The sequence below is a fragment of the Leuresthes tenuis genome, unplaced genomic scaffold (genome assembly GCF_036924035.1).
Source record: "Leuresthes tenuis unplaced genomic scaffold, fLeuTen1.0.hap1 SCAF_6, whole genome shotgun sequence".
NCBI classification, from domain to species: Eukaryota; Metazoa; Chordata; class Actinopteri; order Atheriniformes; family Atherinopsidae; genus Leuresthes; species Leuresthes tenuis.
In genome coordinates, this window is record NW_027325360.1 from 277,113 (window position 1) to 296,357 (window position 19,245).

The 19,245-nt window shown below is 52.4% G+C and overlaps 1 protein-coding gene across 1 annotated transcript in view; it reads left to right on the top strand.

Annotated features, from left to right (window-relative positions):
• The first annotated feature begins 112 nt into the window (after positions 1-112).
• Positions 113-19,245, top strand: part of LOC140309283 (FHF complex subunit HOOK-interacting protein 2B-like) — a 26,284-nt gene continuing 7,151 nt past the window's right edge. Inside the window, exons 1-13 of the mRNA XM_072387098.1 lie at positions 113-251; positions 2,021-2,099; positions 2,446-2,531; positions 2,608-2,691; positions 2,920-3,024; positions 4,502-4,621; positions 4,690-4,887; positions 10,023-10,222; positions 10,334-10,412; positions 10,511-10,587; positions 11,973-12,117; positions 12,195-12,346; positions 17,346-17,438. Coding sequence (XP_072243199.1) covers positions 201-251; positions 2,021-2,099; positions 2,446-2,531; positions 2,608-2,691; positions 2,920-3,024; positions 4,502-4,621; positions 4,690-4,887; positions 10,023-10,222; positions 10,334-10,412; positions 10,511-10,587; positions 11,973-12,117; positions 12,195-12,346; positions 17,346-17,438 — 1,469 coding nt within the window. The 5' untranslated portion in view covers positions 113-200. The remainder of the gene's footprint in view (positions 252-2,020; positions 2,100-2,445; positions 2,532-2,607; positions 2,692-2,919; positions 3,025-4,501; positions 4,622-4,689; positions 4,888-10,022; positions 10,223-10,333; positions 10,413-10,510; positions 10,588-11,972; positions 12,118-12,194; positions 12,347-17,345; positions 17,439-19,245) is intronic.

Consider the following 19,245-nt stretch of genomic DNA (forward strand, 5'->3'; position numbering starts at 1 on the left):
ATTTATTCACAATAAGCTTTGTGAAAAAGGAAAGATTTGGATCAGAGCTCTTATTGTGAAATATTTTGACCAAAGTGAGCACATTGTTTTATTTTGAAAGGTGCAACCGGAAATTTGTATGTGCAACTTGATAAGAGGGTCAGAAGTTGGTCTCCTTCGACATGGTTCAGTAAAGCGGGCCGAACCGGGAACAACGGGTCATGGAGGCGTTCAACAAGCTAACCAACATGCTGCTGCACGCGCTGGAGACGGTGAGGCAGCCGTTCGTGCACTTTAGTTCGATTAGCTTCGGTTAGCTCCGGGAAAAGTTCGACGAAGTTAAAGTTCTGACAAACAGACTGTGTCTGTCCACCTGTCTGTCTGTCTGAGACCCGGAGGGTCCGGATGGGCTCAGCAGAACCGACAGGAAGGACTTATATCCTGGTAATTTACCGTAAATGAGAGGAATATGAAGCTCACTGCTGCTAACGTTATCTGTAAGGTTAATCCAGGTGTGTTTACCTGTTAGGAGCAGTGTACCCGTTTTACATACGTGTCACAGTGTGTTACCTTACTACAAGTACCTGTTACCTTAGTAACAGCACCTCTGTTACCCCGGTAACAGCACCTCTGTTACCCCAGTAACAGCACATCTGTTACCCCGGTAACAGCACCTCTGTTACCTTAGTAACAGCACCTCTGTTACCCCGGTAACAGCACATCTGTTACCCCGGTAACAGCACCTCTGTTACCTCAGTAACAGCACATCTGTTACCCCGGTAACAGCACCTCTGTTACCTTAGTAACAGCACCTCTGTTACCCCGGTAACAGCACTTCTGTTACCTTAGTAACAGCACATCTGTTACCCCGGTAACAGCACCTCTGTTACCTCAGTAACAGCACATCTGTTACCCCGGTAACAGCACATCTGTTACCCCGGTAACAGCACCTCTGTTACCTTAGTAACAGCACCTCTGTTACCCCGGTAACAGCACTTCTGTTACCTTAGTAACAGCACATCTGTTACCCCGGTAACAGCACCTCTGTTACCTCAGTAACAGCAATTCTGTTACCTTAGTAACAGCACTTCTGTTACCCCGGTAACAGCACCTCTGTTACCTCGGTAACAGCAATTCTGTTACCTTAGTAACAGCACCTCTGTTACCCCAGTAACAGCACCTCTGTTACCTTAGTAACAGCACCTCTGTTACCTTAGTAACAGCACTTCTGTTACCCCGGTAACAGCACCTCTGTTACCTCGGTAACAGCAATTCTGTTACCTTAGTAACAGCACCTCTGTTACCTTAGTAACAGCACCTCTGTTACCTTAGTAACAGCACCTCTGTTACCCCAGTACAAGTACCTCTGTTACCTTAGTAACAGCACCTCTGTTACCCCAGTACAAGTACCTCTGTTACCCCAGTAACAGCACCTCTGTTACCTTAGTAACAGCACCTCTGTTACCTTAGTAACAGCACCTCTGTTACCCCAGTAACAGCACCTCTGTTACCCCAGTACAAGTACCTCTGTTACCCCAGTAACAGCACCTCTGTTACCCCGGTAACAGCACCTCTGTTACCCCAGTAACAGCACCTCTGTTACCTTAGTAACAGCACCTCTGTTACCCCAGTAACAGCACCTCTGTTACCCCGGTAACAGCACCTCTGTTACCCCGGTAACAGCACCTCTGTTACCCCAGTAACAGCACCTCTGTTACCTTAGTAACAGCACTTCTGTTACCCCGGTAACAGCACCTCTGTTACCTCGGTAACAGCAATTCTGTTACCTTAGTAACAGCACCTCTGTTACCCCAGTACAAGTACCTCTGTTACCCCGGTAACAGCACCTGTGTTACCCCAGTAACAGCACCTCTGTTACCCCGGTAACAGCACCTCTGTTACCTTAGTAACAGCACATCTGTTACCCCGGTAACAGCACCTCTGTTACCCCGGTAACAGCACCTCTGTTACCCCATTTTTTATTCGCGGAGCATGAACTCTTCTCTTTTTCACTCACCTGTGTTCTGTGTCTGTGTCTCAGAGGGAGCCCACCATCCACCTGCTGGACTCCTTTATCGATCACTGGAAATCAATAACTAATTACTACATCCAGACAACTGGTGAGCACCGTACTCCTGCAGGAGCTGTGTGACCAGTGCATGCACCTGGTCACACAGCTCACCTGAGTGTGTCTGTGTGTGTGTGTGTGTGTGTGTCTGTGTGTGTGTCTGTGTGTGTGTGTGTGTGTGTGTGTGTGTGTGTGTGTGTGTGTGTGTGTCTGTGTGTGTGTCTGTGTGTGTGTGTCTGTGTGTGTGTCTGTGTGTGTGTGTGTGTGTGTGTGTCTGTGTGTGTGTCTGTGTGTGTGTGTGTGTGTGTGTGTGTGTGTGTGTGTGTGTGTGTGTGTGTGTGTGTGTGTGTGTGTGTCTGTGTGTGTGTGTCTGTGTGTGTGTGTGTTTGTGCGAGCAGACGACAGCCTTCCTGTCAGAAGGACAGACATCCCGTGGCACCTTAGACAGATGTTGGACATCTTGCTGTACGAAGACAAACAGCAGGTGAGTCCCACTGATGTCACTCACAGTTAAATTGGTGTTACAGCGCAGTGGTGATTGATTTTTGATTGTTCTGAAGGCTGTGGAGGACACAGGACCCTGTTTGGAGTACCTGCTACAACACAAGCTGCTGGAGACTTTGACCACGCTGGGGAAGGCTCAGGTAACCACGGAGACACCCTTATCACTCTGTTTGATCAGGTCTCTGCACGGAATCATTTCCGAAGGTCCTGGAGCAGATGTGGATCAGTTCCATCTGGTACCATCTGCATCTAGTCCTCTAAGAGGAAACAGTCAGCCTAATGGGTCTAATCAGAACCTTAAAGACATGTTAGCCTGACTGAAATCAGCTGCTCTGCCTCTCAGTAATCTCCCTCCTCCTCCTTCCCAGTATCCTCCTGGGATGTGCCAGCAGGTGCTTATCTTCTTCTCCAAGTTGCTGGATCAGATGCAGAAGCCTCTACTGCAGCTGGTCAGCGTCTACAAACCCGTGCAGGTACACTTTCAGGTGTTCAGCAGCCTGAGCTCAGTTCTTTAACACAAACGTGTTCACAGATGTTTACCTGCAGCTGGGATCACCTTCTGTGTCACACCGCTTTAACACAGAACAGGTGAGACAGACAGGTGAGACAGACAGGTGAGGAGACAGGTGAGACAGACAGGTGAGGAGACAGGTGAGACAGACAGGTGAGACAGACAGGTGAGACAGACAGGTGAGACAGACAGGTGAGGAGACAGGTGAGGAGACAGGTGAGACAGACAGGTGAGACAGACAGGTGAGGAGACAGGTGAGGAGACAGGTGAGGAGACAGGTGAGACAGACAGGTGAGACAGACAGGTGAGACAGACAGGTGAGGAGACAGGTGAGACAGACAGGTGAGACAGACAGGTGAGACAGACAGGTGAGACAGACAGGTGAGGAGACAGGTGAGGAGACAGGTGAGACAGACAGGTGAGACAGACAGGTGAGGAGACAGGTGAGGAGACAGGTGAGGAGACAGGTGAGACAGACAGGTGAGACAGACAGGTGAGACAGACAGGTGAGGCGACAGGTGAGGAGACAGGTGAGACACACAGGTGAGACAGACAGGTGAGACAGACAGGTGAGACACACAGGTGAGGAGACAGGTGAGGAGACAGTTGAGACACACAGGTGAGACAGACAGGTGAGACAGACAGGTGAGACAGACAGGTGAGGAGACAGGTGAGACAGACAGGTGAGACAGACAGGTGAGGCGACAGGTGAGGAGACAGGTGAGACACACAGGTGAGACAGACAGGTGAGGCGACAGGTGAGGAGACAGGTGAGACACACAGGTGAGACAGACAGGTGAGGAGACAGGTGAGGAGACAGTTGAGACACACAGGTGAGACACACAGGTGAGACAGACAGGTGAGACGATAGGTGAGACACACAGGTGAGACACACAGGTGAGACACACAGGTGAGACAGACAGGTGAGGAGACAGGTGAGGCGACAGGTGAGACAGGCGGGTGAGACAGACAGGTGAGACAGACAGGTGAGACAGACAGGTGAGACACACAGGTGAGACACACAGGTGAGACACACAGGTGAGACACACAGGTGAGACAGACAGGTGAGACGATAGGTGAGACACACAGGTGAGACACACAGGTGAGACACACAGGTGAGACAGACAGGTGAGGAGACAGGTGAGGCGACAGGTGAGACAGGCGGGTGAGACAGACAGGTGAGACAGACAGGTGAGACAGACAGGTGAGGTGGCAGGTGAGACAGACAGGTGAGGTGACAGGTGAGACAGACAGGTGAGGTGGCAGGTGAGACAGACAGGTGAGGTGGCAGGTGAGACAGACAGGTGAGACAGACAGGTGAGGCGACAGGTTAAACAATCAACAGCGACAGGTTGTGTCTCACCTGCTTGGGGGGGGCTGCAGTTACCCTTTCGGTTACCTGACCTCATGTTGTGATGTCATCTGTTCTCTGCCCCCAGAAACTGATTCGTCTCTGTGCACTTCCTGGTTCCACCACTGAGAAGGAGGAAGCTGAGTTCTTATTGGTCGTCTGCTCCAGAGTTAAACAGGATCCGCATGTGCTCAGATATGTTTTAGAGGTGAGCAGCCACCAATGGGGGGGCGGGTCTGTGATGAGGTCATACTCTGACATCATCTGTGCTTCCAGCTCATGGACCAGCAGCCGACTTCCAGCCAATCACAACACAGCACACAGACCTCCGTTCAACAGACAGAGCCATGCTTACCCAGCAACCAATCAGGTCCTTCCTCTTCCAGCTCCGTCCAATCAGATCCACCTTCCTCCAGCCCTGTCCAATCAGAAAGCGGCCTGCTGTGGGCTCTTCTGCAGCTCACCAGGAGCCAGGTCAGTTAGCTCGTAAACTAAAACTAAACAGATCAGACTGAGCTGTAAGGATATTTTTAACATAAACGTCACGTTTACTTCATCAGTATTCAGAAACTCTGAATCTTCATCAAAGATTTTAACCAAAACATCTTCTCTTGTTAAGTGTTTTTATTCATTTTCCACCTGGCCATCTTACATATTAACAGTTCCTGTTAGCTGTATGAGCTAATGATGTCACTGATATGATGTCACTGATATGATGTCACTGATATGATGTCACTGATATGATGTCACTGATATGATGTCACTGATATGATGTCACTGATACGGCGTTTTATTTCATTCATCAGTTTACTGGAACATTTTGGAACAGAGACATAATTGAGATGTTTCGATATGAAAGTTTATTTACAAGTTGTATGAGAAATATATGGTCCACTTGGAGTTAAATGATAAGCTTCAGGATTGGCCAAAACAACAAAAAAACAAAGCTATGAATGTCAGGAGGGAAAATTAACTAAACGAGTCAGGCTGCTGTCATCATCCCAGGTCTTTACAGTAGCCAATCCTCTATGGGCTGAGTGTTGGCCAATCCTCTATGGGCTGAGTGTTGGCCAATCCTCTATGGGCTGAGTGTTGGCCAATCCTCTATGGGCTGAGTGTTGGCCAATCCTCTATGGGCTGAGTGTTGGCCAATCCTCTATGGGCTGAGTGTTGGCCAATCCTCTATGGGCTGAGTGTTGGCCAATCCTCTATGGGCGGAGTGTTGGCCAATCCTCTATGGGCGGAGTGTTAGCCAATCCTCTATGGGCTGAGTGTTGGCCAATCCTCTATGGGCTGAGTGTTGGCCAATCCTCTATGGGCTGAGTGTTGGCCAATCCTCTATGGGCTGAGTGTTGGCCAATCCTCTATGGGCTGAGTGTTGGCCAATCCTCTATGGGCTGAGTGTTGGCCAATCCTCTATGGGCTGAGTGTTGGCCAATCCTCTATGGGCTGAGTGTTGGCCAATCCTCTATGGGCTGAGTGTTGGCCAATCCTCTATGGGCTGAGTGTTGGCCAATCCTCTATGGGCTGAGTGTTGGCCAATCCTCTATGGGCTGAGTGTTGGCCAATCCTCTATGGGCTGAGTGTTGGCCAATCCTCTATGGGCGGAGTGTTGGCCAATCCTCTATGGGCGGAGTGTTGGCCAATCCTCTATGGGCTGAGTGTTGGCCAATCCTCTATGGGCTGAGTGTTGGCCAATCCTCTATGGGCTGAGTGTTGGCCAATCCTCTATGGGCTGAGTGTTGGCCAATCCTCTATGGGCTGAGTGTTGGCCAATCCTCTATGGGCTGAGTGTTGGCCAATCCTCTATGGGCTGAGTGTTGGCCAATCCTCTATGGGCTGAGTGTTGGCCAATCCTCTATGGGCTGAGTGTTGGCCAATCCTCTATGGGCTGAGTGTTGGCCAATCCTCTATGGGCTGAGTGTTGGCCAATCCTCTATGGGCTGAGTGTTGGCCAATCCTCTATGGGCTGAGTGTTGGCCAATCCTCTATGGGCTGAGTGTTGGCCAATCCTCTATGGGCTGAGTGTTGGCCAATCCTCTATGGGCTGAGTGTTGGCCAATCCTCTATGGGCTGAGTGTTGGCCAATCCTCTATGGGCGGAGTGTTGGCCAATCCTCTATGGGCGGAGTGTTGGCCAATCCTCTATGGGCGGAGTGTTGGCCAATCCTCTATGGGCGGAGTGTTGGCCAATCCTCTATGGGCGGAGTGTTGGCCAATCCTCTATGGGCGGAGTGTTGGCCAATCCTCTATGGGCGGAGTGTTGGCCAATCCTCTATGGGCGGAGTGTTGGCCAATCCTCTATGGGCTGAGTGTTGGCCAATCCTCTATGGGCTGAGTGTTGGCCAATCCTCTATGGGCTGAGTGTTGGCCAATCCTCTATGGGCTGAGTGTTGGCCAATCCTCTATGGGCTGAGTGTTGGCCAATCCTCTATGGGCTGAGTGTTGGCCAATCCTCTATGGGCTGAGTGTTGGCCAATCCTCTATGGGCTGAGTGTTGGCCAATCCTCTATGGGCTGAGTGTTGGCCAATCCTCTATGGGCTGAGTGTTGGCCAATCCTCTATGGGCTGAGTGTTGGCCAATCCTCTATGGGCTGAGTGTTGGCCAATCCTCTATGGGCTGAGTGTTGGCCAATCCTCTATGGGCTGAGTGTTGGCCAATCCTCTATGGGCTGAGTGTTGGCCAATCCTCTATGGGCTGAGTGTTGGCCAATCCTCTATGGGCTGAGTGTTGGCCAATCCTCTATGGGCTGAGTGTTGGCCAATCCTCTATGGGCTGAGTGTTGGCCAATCCTCTATGGGCTGAGTGTTGGCCAATCCTCTATGGGCTGAGTGTTGGCCAATCCTCTATGGGCTGAGTGTTGGCCAATCCTCTATGGGCTGAGTGTTGGCCAATCCTCTATGGGCTGAGTGTTGGCCAATCCTCTATGGGCTGAGTGTTGGCCAATCCTCTATGGGCTGAGTGTTGGCCAATCCTCTATGGGCTGAGTGTTGGCCAATCCTCTATGGGCTGAGTGTTGGCCAATCCTCTATGGGCTGAGTGTTGGCCAATCCTCTATGGGCTGAGTGTTGGCCAATCCTCTATGGGCTGAGTGTTGGCCAATCCTCTATGGGCTGAGTGTTGGCCAATCCTCTATGGGCGGAGTGTTGGCCAATCCTCTATGGGCTGAGTGTTGGCCAATCCTCTATGGGCTGAGTGTTGGCCAATCCTCTATGGGCTGAGTGTTGGCCAATCGGAGCTTGGGACACTGCAATTTGCATCAAATTAGAGAAGACACAGCAGTCATAAAAGGTGGTACAGACTAGATTTGATGTTAATGTGGGACTTAACTCTTTATTTCCATGAAGTGGTGTTCCACAGGGCTCAGTTCTGGGCCTGGTTCTGTTCAGTAAAGTACCTGTGCACCCCGGTCCAGCACAGCTAGTTGTTGTGCCCCGGTGTGTTGGGGGGGGGGGGTATTAGTTCCCAATAGAGAGGCTTCTGGTGTTTTTAGTCAGGTTCAGCATCTTGTATTCCAGTGTGAAAGAGCTGTAAAAAATAATCCTATACTTTGCAAGTAATTTCGGGCCTTGGAGTTTCCTTCGTGACTTTTTTGCCAGTTTGGTTGTGAAATGGGTCTTAAATCGTATTCTATATGGTCTTAAAAAGTCTTAAATTTGACTTGTTGAAACCTGCAGAGACCCTGATCAGTCTTCTACTAAAGGTGCTCCTGTGTTGAACCAGTGTGTCGTGGAGTGGGGGGGGGGGCACATCATCCAGGATGTCATGCAGCTTCAGCAGCATCCTCCTCTCTGACATCATAGAGTCCAGCTACAGTTTGTCTTTTGGCATCCGCTGCCCTCAGCCTACCGCAGACTCATCAAAGATCCTGAGCATAGTCCGGCAGATGTTGAAGGACCTCAGGCGCCTCAGGCCCTTCCTGTAGAGACTCCGTGTTCTTTGCCCAGTTTATTGTCAGTGTGTACTCCCAGGTATGTGTAGTGCTGTCCACATTGTCCCTCTGGATGGAGACAGAGATCACCGGTGCCTTGTTCCTCATCAGATCCACACCAGTTCCTTTGTACCAGTCCTCCTCCTCATCCCCTCTGCTGATACATCCAACCATGGCAGAGGCATCAGAAAGTCTCTGGTATTCAGGGTGATGAGGAAGGGAGAGAGGACAGATCCCTGTGGGGCCCCAGTGCTGTCCACAGTGATGCCCCTACTGTACTCTGCCATTCAGATAGTCCACCATCCAGGACCCAAGGGGGCCTCTACCTGCATGGTGTTAAATGCACCGGAGAAGTCAAAGAACGTGACCCTCGCAGTCCTCGCCGGCTTAGATGAGCATATATCGGTTGAGCAGGTGGATGATGGCGTCCTCAGCCCTACGTCGGGTTTGATAGGCACACTGGAGGGGGTCAAGAAAGGGCTTGATCATGGGTCTAAGCTGATCCAGGACCAGTCGCTCCATGGGGTCATGATGCGGGAGGTCCACAGGTCTGTGGTGCTGGAGGTCGTGGCTTCTTGGGCATGATGTCCACTTCTCAGGAGCCCTCTGAATTTTCAGGCTCATGTTGAAGACGCGGTGCTACAGTTAGCTGGGGAGGGCAGGCACCCTGGGGCTGATTCTGTCAGGGCCTGCAGCCTGGCGTGGAGGATCTGGGTGTAGGAGGCACCGAGGGAGAAGGAGGGCTGATTCTGCAGGGGGGTAGACTTTATGGAGGAGGGGGCAAAAAGCACATTCATCTCATGGGCTCTGGACAGGCTGCCCTCCAGTCCTCTGTTATTGTTGCTCAGGACGGACGCGTAGATTTTCCTTCTGTGTGTGAATGACTCGATGAAGAGAAGCTGAGGCAGGAGACGGGAACTGACAAAGATCCGGTTCTGCTTCCTGTATTTTGTTCTGATCGGTTTTCATGTTGCTGAACATCAGAAACCGATGCAGATAGAATCAGGTGATTAACGACCGATCGGTCAGGCTCCTCAGTGACCTGTGCTGTCAGCTGTGACGTCATCATGATGTCATCATGCTTCATTAGAGGCGTGCGGTGAGTCTGAAGGTCATCATGATGTCATGATGATGTCATCCTGTTTCATTAGAGGCGTGCGGTGAGTCTGAAGGTCATGATGATGTCATCATGATGTCATCCTGTTTCATTAGAGGCGTGCGGTGAGTCTGAAGGTCATGATGATGTCATCATGATGTCATCCTGTTTCATTAGAGGCGTGCGGTGAGTCTGAAGGTCATGATGATGTCATCCTGTTTCATTAGAGGCGTGCGGTGAGTCTGAAGGTCATGATGATGTCATCATGATGTCATCATGCTTCATTAGAGGCGTGCGGTGAGTCTGAAGGTCATGATGATGTCATGATGATGTCATCCTGTTTCATTAGAGGCGTGCGGTGAGTCTGAAGGTCATGATGATGTCATCCTGTTTCATTAGAGGCGTGCGGTGAGTCTGAAGGTCATGATGATGTCATGATGATGTCATCCTGTTTCATTAGAGGCGTGCGGTGAGTCTGAAGGTCATGATGATGTCATGATGATGTCATCCTGTTTCATTAGAGGCGTGCGGTGAGTCTGAAGGTCATGATGATGTCATGATGATGTCATCCTGTTTCATTAGAGGCGTGCGGTGAGTCTGAAGGCCCACGACAGCCTGCTGCTGCTGTGTGGGGCTCAGGGCGGGTCCTCGGGGGAGCTGCTGGTCGCCCACACCCAGCTGGGAGAGCTGCTGGCTGGGAGGCTGCAGGAGCTGTACTCCCTGCTGGCCGCAGAGGACCTGGATCCTGCAGCGCTGCAGAGCCGGCCGCCCGTGCCCTGGAGGTACGTGCACACCCTGTTACTATGGCAACGCTCAGCCAGGTACTTCTGAGCCCAGACAGCAGGTTCTGGTGGTACCGGATCAGAACCTCAGTGTCTCCTCTGTGATCACAGGTCAGAGTCTCCAGATCACACGAACAACTTCTTCACCTGGTTTGACTTCTTGGATCACCTGACGAGAGACGCTCCGCAGGTACGCACACCTGTTGGTGATGATCAGGTGAGCAGCTGAGAGTGATGACATGACCTGACAGTGCACGTGTGTGTGTGTGTGTGTGCACGTGTGCGCAGGTGTTGGCCGTTAAGGTGTCTCAGTGTGTCCACCAGGTGTGGCTGGTGGAGACTCTTCATCCTCAGCTGCTGCACAGGTAAGTTCTTCATCATCTTCATCACCTGCCAGCTGATGTTTGTTTACATGTAGAAACAACTTGGAATAAAGTTCTGAGCTTTGAATCAGGGTCGCTGTTTTTATCCAGTTAACTTCAGAGCTTCTGCTCCCCCACAGGTGAGGTGTCCAGGTATGATCTGCTTTGATGCTTCGTCCCACCAACATGTTCTGCTCAGTTCACAGAGAGTCCACTGAGCGGAACAAACACAAGGGAACATTTTATGTTAGCATTTTAATGGAGTTGGCTTGTTAGCTGATAAGGAAGCTAGCAGAGAACAGAAGGAAGCTAGCAGAGAACAGAAGGAAGCTAGCAGAGAACAGAAGGAAGCTAGCAGAGAACAGAAGGAAGCTAGCAGAGAATAGAAGGACGCTAGCAGAGAACAGAAGGAAGCTAGCAGAGAACAGAAGGAAGCTAGCAGAGAACAGAAGGACGCTAGCAGAGAACAGAAGGACGCTAGCAGAGAACAGAAGGAAGCTAGCAGAGAGCAGAAGGAAGCTAGCAGAGAACAGAAGGAAGCTAGCAGAGAACAGAAGGACGCTAGCAGAGAACAGAAGGACGCTAGCAGAGAACAGAAGGACGCTAGCAGAGAACAGAAGGACGCTAGCAGAGAACAGAAGGACGCTAGCAGAGAACAGAAGGACGCTAGCAGAGAACAGAAGGAAGCTAGCAGAGAACAGAAGGACGCTAGCAGAGAACAGAAGGACGCTAGCAGAGAACAGAAGGAAGCTAGCAGAGAACAGAAGGACGCTAGCAGAGAACAGAAGGAAGCTAGCAGAGAACAGAAGGACGCTAGCAGAGAACAGAAGGAAGCTAACAGAGAACAGAAGGAAACTAGCAGAGAACAGAAGGAAGCTAGCAGAGAACAGAAGGACGCTAGCAGAGAACAGAAGGAAGCTAGCAGAGAACAGAAGGAAGCTAGCAGAGAACAGAAGGAAGCTAGCAGAGAACAGAAGGAAGCTAGCAGAGAACAGAAGGAAGCTAGCAGAGAACAGAAGGAAGCTGAGGCTCATATTGTTATTAAAATACAGTTTTTGAAAGCAGAGACAGCAGTAGAGAAGCTAACAGATGTTAGCACATCTGGATGTTAGCTGGATAGCTGCTGTTTTATAGTCCTGTTATCAGTATCAGGAGGAGGGATGTTTCTGTTCATATCAGCCAGTAATAACTGATCTGGCTGATCGTGTAAATGTCTGTTTTTTAAATACTTATTATTGTGAAAGTATTTCTGATCAGATTAATCGATTATCTGAACAATCTTTTGCTGCACCTATGGTTTGACCTCACATCTGAAAAAATAAACTCAGACATTTCCAACCAGCAGAGGTACTGATCAGGTTATTGATTAGTGTGTCTGCGTGGCCCAGGTGTGAGCAGGTGGTCCTGGTCTCCACCTCGGTCCTCTGTGCCACCGTCAGACTCCTCCAGTCCTCCACTCTCTTGGATCAGCTGGTCCATTTCCTGCTGAGGACGCCGTCTCTGACGCAGCTCTGTGACCACATCTCCGACCAGGTGAGAGCAGACAGACCAGCCCACACCCTGCAGATCGGGGTCATCAGTGATGGATAGAAACACCTGTCTCTCCTCAGATCAGTATGGCATCGCTGTCTCTGGTGGACGAGCTGCTACAGAAGCCTCACCGGGACATTGTGGACATCCTGGTGTTGGACTTCCTGCAGAGCCGCAGGTACCTGTGTCCACATGCTGCAGGACAGGAGGAGAGACCACGCGAGAGCAGCGAGTAGGTGCATCAGGTGACCTTACTCAGACAGGTGCATCAGGTGACCTTACTCAGACAGGTGCATCAGGTGACCTTACTCAGACAGGTGCATCAGGTGACCTTACTCAGACAGGTGCATCAGGTGACCTTACTCAGACAGGTGCATCAGGTGACCTTACTCAGACAGGTGCATCAGGTGACCTTACTCAGACAGGTGCATCAGGTGACCTTACTCAGACAGGTGCATCAGGTGACCTTAGTGTGGCTCAGACAGGTGCATCAGGTGACCTTAGTGTGGCTCAGACAGGTGCATCAGGTGACCTTAGTGCGGCTCAGACAGGTGCATCAGGTGACCTTACTCAGACAGGTGCATCAGGTGACCTTACTCAGACAGGTGCATCAGGTGACCTTACTCAGACAGGTGCATCAGGTGACCTTACTCAGACAGGTGCATCAGGTGACCTTACTCAGACAGGTGCATCAGGTGACCTTAGTGTGGCTCAGACAGGTGCATCAGGTGACCTTAGTGCGGCTCAGACAGGTGCATCAGGTGACCTTACTCAGACAGGTGCATCAGGTGACCTTACTCAGACAGGTGCATCAGGTGACCTTACTCAGACAGGTGCATCAGGTGACCTTACTCAGACAGGTGCATCAGGTGACCTTACTCAGACAGGTGCATCAGGTGACCTTACTCAGACAGGTGCATCAGGTGACCTTACTCAGACAGGTGCATCAGGTGACCTTAGTGCGGCTCAGACAGGTGCATCAGGTGACCTTAGTGTGGCTCAGACAGGTGCATCAGGTGACCTTACTCAGACAGGTGCATCAGGTGACCTTAGTGTGGCTCAGACAGGTGCATCAGGTGACCTTAGTGCGGCTCAGACAGGTGCATCAGGTGACCTTAGTGCGGCTCAGACAGGTGCATCAGGTGACCTTAGTGCGGCTCAGACAGGTGCATCAGGTGACCTTAGTGTGGCTCAGACAGGTGCATCAGGTGACCTTACTCAGACAGGTGCATCAGGTGACCTTAGTGTGGCTCAGACAGGTGCATCAGGTGACCTTACTCAGACAGGTGCATCAGGTGACCTTACTCAGACAGGTGCATCAGGTGACCTTACTCAGACAGGTGCATCAGGTGACCTTAGTGTGGCTCAGACAGGTGCATCAGGTGACCTTAGTGTGGCTCAGACAGGTGCATCAGGTGACCTTAGTGCGGCTCAGACAGGTGCATCAGGTGACCTTAGTGTGGCTCAGACAGGTGCATCAGGTGACCTTAGTGTGGCTCAGACAGGTGCATCAGGTGACCTTACTCAGACAGGTGCATCAGGTGACCTTAGTGTGGCTCAGACAGGTGCATCAGGTGACCTTAGTGTGGCTCAGACAGGTGCATCAGGTGACCTTAGTGTGGCTCAGACAGGTGCATCAGGTGACCTTAGTGTGGCTCAGACAGGTGCATCAGGTGACCTTAGTGTGGCTCAGACAGGTGCATCAGGTGACCTTAGTGCGGCTCAGACAGGTGCATCAGGTGACCTTAGTGTGGCTCAGACAGGTGCATCAGGTGACCTTAGTGTGGCTCAGACAGGTGCATCAGGTGACCTTAGTGCGGCTCAGACAGGTGCATCAGGTGACCTTACTCAGACAGGTGCATCAGGTGACCTTAGTGTGGCTCAGACAGGTGCATCAGGTGACCTTACTCAGACAGGTGCATCAGGTGACCTTACTCAGACAGGTGCATCAGGTGACCTTAGTGCGGCTCAGACAGGTGCATCAGGTGACCTTACTCAGACAGGTGCATCAGGTGACCTTACTCAGACAGGTGCATCAGGTGACCTTACTCAGACAGGTGCATCAGGTGACCTTAGTGCGGCTCAGACAGGTGCATCAGGTGACCTTAGTGCGGCTCAGACAGGTGCATCAGGTGACCTTAGTGCGGCTCAGACAGGTGCATCAGGTGACCTTACTCAGACAGGTGCATCAGGTGACCTTAGTGCGGCTCAGACAGGTGCATCAGGTGACCTTAGTGTGGCTCAGACAGGTGCATCAGGTGACCTTAGTGTGGCTCAGACAGGTGCATCAGGTGACCTTAGTGTGGCTCAGACAGGTGCATCAGGTGACCTTAGTGCGGCTCAGACAGGTGCATCAGGTGACCTTAGTGTGGCTCAGACAGGTGCATCAGGTGACCTTAGTGTGGCTCAGACAGGTGCATCAGGTGACCTTACTCAGACAGGTGCATCAGGTGACCTTACTCAGACAGGTGCATCAGGTGACCTTAGTGCGGCTCAGACAGGTGCATCAGGTGACCTTAGTCAGACAGGTGCATCAGGTGACCTTAGTGCGGCTCAGACAGGTGCATCAGGTGACCTTAGTGCGGCTCAGACAGGTGCATCAGGTGACCTTAGTGTGGCTCAGACAGGTGCATCAGGTGACCTTAGTGTGGCTCAGACAGGTGCATCAGGTGACCTTAGTGTGGCTCAGACAGGTGCATCAGGTGACCTTAGTGTGGCTCAGACAGGTGCATCAGGTGACCTTACTCAGACAGGTGCATCAGGTGACCTTACTCAGACAGGTGCATCAGGTGACCTTACTCAGACAGGTGCATCAGGTGACCTTACTCAGACAGGTGCATCAGGTGACCTTAGTGTGGCTCAGACAGGTGCATCAGGTGACCTTAGTGTGGCTCAGACAGGTGCATCAGGTGACCTTAGTGTGGCTCAGACAGGTGCATCAGGTGACCTTAGTGTGGCTCAGACAGGTGCATCAGGTGACCTTACTCAGACAGGTGCATCAGGTGACCTTACTCAGACAGGTGCATCAGGTGACCTTACTCAGACAGGTGCATCAGGTGACCTTAGTGCGGCTCAGACAGGTGCATCAGGTGACCTTAGTGTGGCTCAGACAGGTGCATCAGGTGACCTTAGTGTGGCTCAGACAGGTGCATCAGGTGACCTTACTCAGACAGGTGCATCAGGTGACCTTAGTGTGGCTCAGACAGGTGCATCAGGTGACCTTACTCAGACAGGTGCATCAGGTGACCTTAGTGTGGCTCAGACAGGTGCATCAGGTGACCTTAGTGTGGCTCAGACAGGTGCATCAGGTGACCTTAGTGTGGCTCAGACAGGTGCATCAGGTGACCTTACTCAGACAGGTGCATCAGGTGACCTTACTCAGACAGGTGCATCAGGTGACCTTAGTGTGGCTCAGACAGGTGCATCAGGTGACCTTAGTGTGGCTCAGACAGGTGCATCAGGTGACCTTAGTGTGGCTCAGACAGGTGCATCAGGTGACCTTAGTGTGGCTCAGACAGGTGCATCAGGTGACCTTACTCAGACAGGTGCATCAGGTGACCTTACTCAGACAGGTGCATCAGGTGACCTTACTCAGACAGGTGCATCAGGTGACCTTAGTGTGGCTCAGACAGGTGCATCAGGTGACCTTAGTGTGGCTCAGACAGGTGCATCAGGTGACCTTAGTGTGGCTCAGACAGGTGCATCAGGTGACCTTAGTGTGGCTCAGACAGGTGCATCAGGTGACCTTAGTGTGGCTCAGACAGGTGCATCAGGTGACCTTAGTGTGGCTCAGACAGGTGCATCAGGTGACCTTAGTGTGGCTCAGACAGGTGCATCAGGTGACCTTAGTGTGGCTCAGACAGGTGCATCAGGTGACCTTACTCAGACAGGTGCATCAGGTGACCTTAGTGTGGCTCAGACAGGTGCATCAGGTGACCTTAGTGTGGCTCAGACAGGTGCATCAGGTGACCTTAGTGTGGCTCAGACAGGTGCATCAGGTGACCTTAGTGCGGCTCAGACAGGTGCATCAGGTGACCTTAGTGTGGCTCAGACAGGTGCATCAGGTGACCTTACTCAGACAGGTGCATCAGGTGACCTTAGTGCGGCTCAGACAGGTGCATCAGGTGACCTTAGTGTGGCTCAGACAGGTGCATCAGGTGACCTTAGTCAGACAGGTGCATCAGGTGACCTTAGTGTGGCTCAGACAGGTGCATCAGGTGACCTTAGTGTGGCTCAGACAGGTGCATCAGGTGACCTTACTCAGACAGGTGCATCAGGTGACCTTACTCAGACAGGTGCATCAGGTGACCTTAGTGTGGCTCAGACAGGTGCATCAGGTGACCTTAGTGTGGCTCAGACAGGTGCATCAGGTGACCTTACTCAGACAGGTGCATCAGGTGACCTTAGTGTGGCTCAGACAGGTGCATCAGGTGACCTTAGTCAGACAGGTGCATCAGGTGACCTTAGTGTGGCTCAGACAGGTGCATCAGGTGACCTTAGTGTGGCTCAGACAGGTGCATCAGGTGACCTTAGTGTGGCTCAGACAGGTGCATCAGGTGACCTTACTCAGACAGGTGCATCAGGTGACCTTAGTGTGGCTCAGACAGGTGCATCAGGTGACCTTAGTGTGGCTCAGACAGGTGCATCAGGTGACCTTAGTGTGGCTCAGACAGGTGCATCAGGTGACCTTAGTGCGGCTCAGACAGGTGCATCAGGTGACCTTAGTGTGGCTCAGACAGGTGCATCAGGTGACCTTACTCAGACAGGTGCATCAGGTGACCTTAGTGCGGCTCAGACAGGTGCATCAGGTGACCTTAGTGTGGCTCAGACAGGTGCATCAGGTGACCTTAGTCAGACAGGTGCATCAGGTGACCTTAGTGTGGCTCAGACAGGTGCATCAGGTGACCTTAGTGCGGCTCAGACAGGTGCATCAGGTGACCTTAGTGTGGCTCAGACAGGTGCATCAGGTGACCTTAGTGTGGCTCAGACAGGTGCATCAGGTGACCTTAGTGTGGCTCAGACAGGTGCATCAGGTGACCTTAGTGTGGCTCAGACAGGTGCATCAGGTGACCTTAGTGTGGCTCAGACAGGTGCATCAGGTGACCTTAGTGTGGCTCAGACAGGTGCATCAGGTGACCTTAGTGTGGCTCAGACAGGTGCATCAGGTGACCTTAGTGCGGCTCAGACAGGTAAAGGGAGGGATGAACTGAAAGGTGTGCTCTGTCCATCAGAGACCTGGAGGATGACCCCTTCTTCTCCGACAGCCTCTCAGACCTCCCTCCTCCTGCTGCTGGACAAGGATCAGCTGCAGATGTCGTCAACAGGTAACTCACCTGAACCAGAGTTTACCTGATCAATCATTTTGATCTGATCCTTATTAATCGGAAGGAATCTTTAACCCAGTGTTTAAACCAGTGTCCTCATGACCCACCGCCTGTATTTGTTCGACGTCCCTCCACCCGATGTTTCCCTCCTCCACCCGATGTTTCCCTCCTCCACCCGATGTTTCCCTCCTCCACCCGATGTTTCCCTCCTCCACCCGATGTTTCCCTCCTCCACCCGATGTTTCCCTCCTCCACCCAATGTTTCCCTCCTCCACCCAATGTTTCCCTCCTCCTCCACCCCCGATGTTTCCCTCCTCCACCCAATGTTTCCCTCCTCCACCCCCGATGGTTCCCTCCTCCACCCCCGATGTTTCCCTCCTCCACCCGATGTTTCCCTCCTCCACCCAATGTTTCCCTCCTCCACCCCCGATGGTTCCCTCCTCCACCACACCCGATGTTTCCCTCCTCCACCCCCGATGTTTCCCTCCTCCACCCAATGTTTCCCTCCTCCACCACACCCAATGTTTCCCTCCTCCACCCGATGTTTCCCTCCTCCACCCGATGTTTCCCTCCTCCACCCCCGATGTTTCCCTCCTCCACCCGATGTTTCCCTCCTCCACCCCCGATGTTTCCCTCCTCCACCCGATGTTTCCCTCCTCCACCCGATGTTTCCCTCCTCCACCCCCGATGTTTCCCTCCTCCACCCGATGTTTCCCTCCTCCACCCGATGTTTCCCTCCTCCACCCGATGTTTCCCTCCTCCACCTGATGTTTCCCTCCTCCACCACACCCGATGTTTCCCTCCTCCACCCCTGATGTTTCCCTCCTCCACCCCAGATGTTTCCCTCCTCCACCCAATGTTTCCCTCCTCCACCACACCCGATGTTTCCCTCCTCCACCCGATGTTTCCCTCCACCACACCCAATGTTTCCCTCCTCCACCACACCCGATGTTTCCCTCCTCCACCCGATGTTTCCCTCCTCCACCTGATGTTTCCCTCCTCCACCACACCCGATGTTTCCCTCCTCCACCCCTGATGTTTCCCTCCTCCACCCCAGATGTTTCCCTCCTCCACCTGATGTTTCCCTCCTCCACCACACCCGATGTTTCCCTCCTCCACCCCCGATGTTTCCCTCCTCCACCCCTGATGTTTCCCTCCTCCACCCCAGATGTTTCCCTCCTCCACCCAATGTTTCCCTCCTCCACCACACCCGATGTTTCCCTCCTCCACCCCAGATGTTTCCCTCCACCACACCCAATGTTTCCCTCCTCCACCACACCCGATGTTTCCCTCCTCCACCCCCGATGTTTCCCTCCTCCACCCGATGTTTCCCTCCTCCACCCCCGATGTTTCCCTCCTCCACCCAATGTTTCCCTCCTCCACCACACCCGATGTTTCCCTCCTCCACCCCCGATGTTTCCCTCCTCCACCCGATGTTTCCCTCCTCCACCCCAGATGTTTCCCTCCTCCACCCAATGTTTCCCTCCTCCACCACACCCAATGTTTCCCTCCTCCACCCCCGATGTTTCCCTCCTCCACCCCAGATGTTTCCCTCCTCCACCCGATGTTTCCCTCCTCCACCACACCCGATGTTTCCCTCCTCCACCCCAGATGTTTCCCTCCTCCACCCGATGTTTCCCTCCTCCACCACACCCGATGTTTCCCTCCTCCACCCGATGTTTCCCTCCTCCACCCAATGTTTCCCTCCTCCACCACACCCGATGTTTCCCTCCTCCACCCGATGTTTCCCTCCTCCACCCAATGTTTCCCTCCTCCACCACACCCGATGTTTCCCTCCTCCACCCAA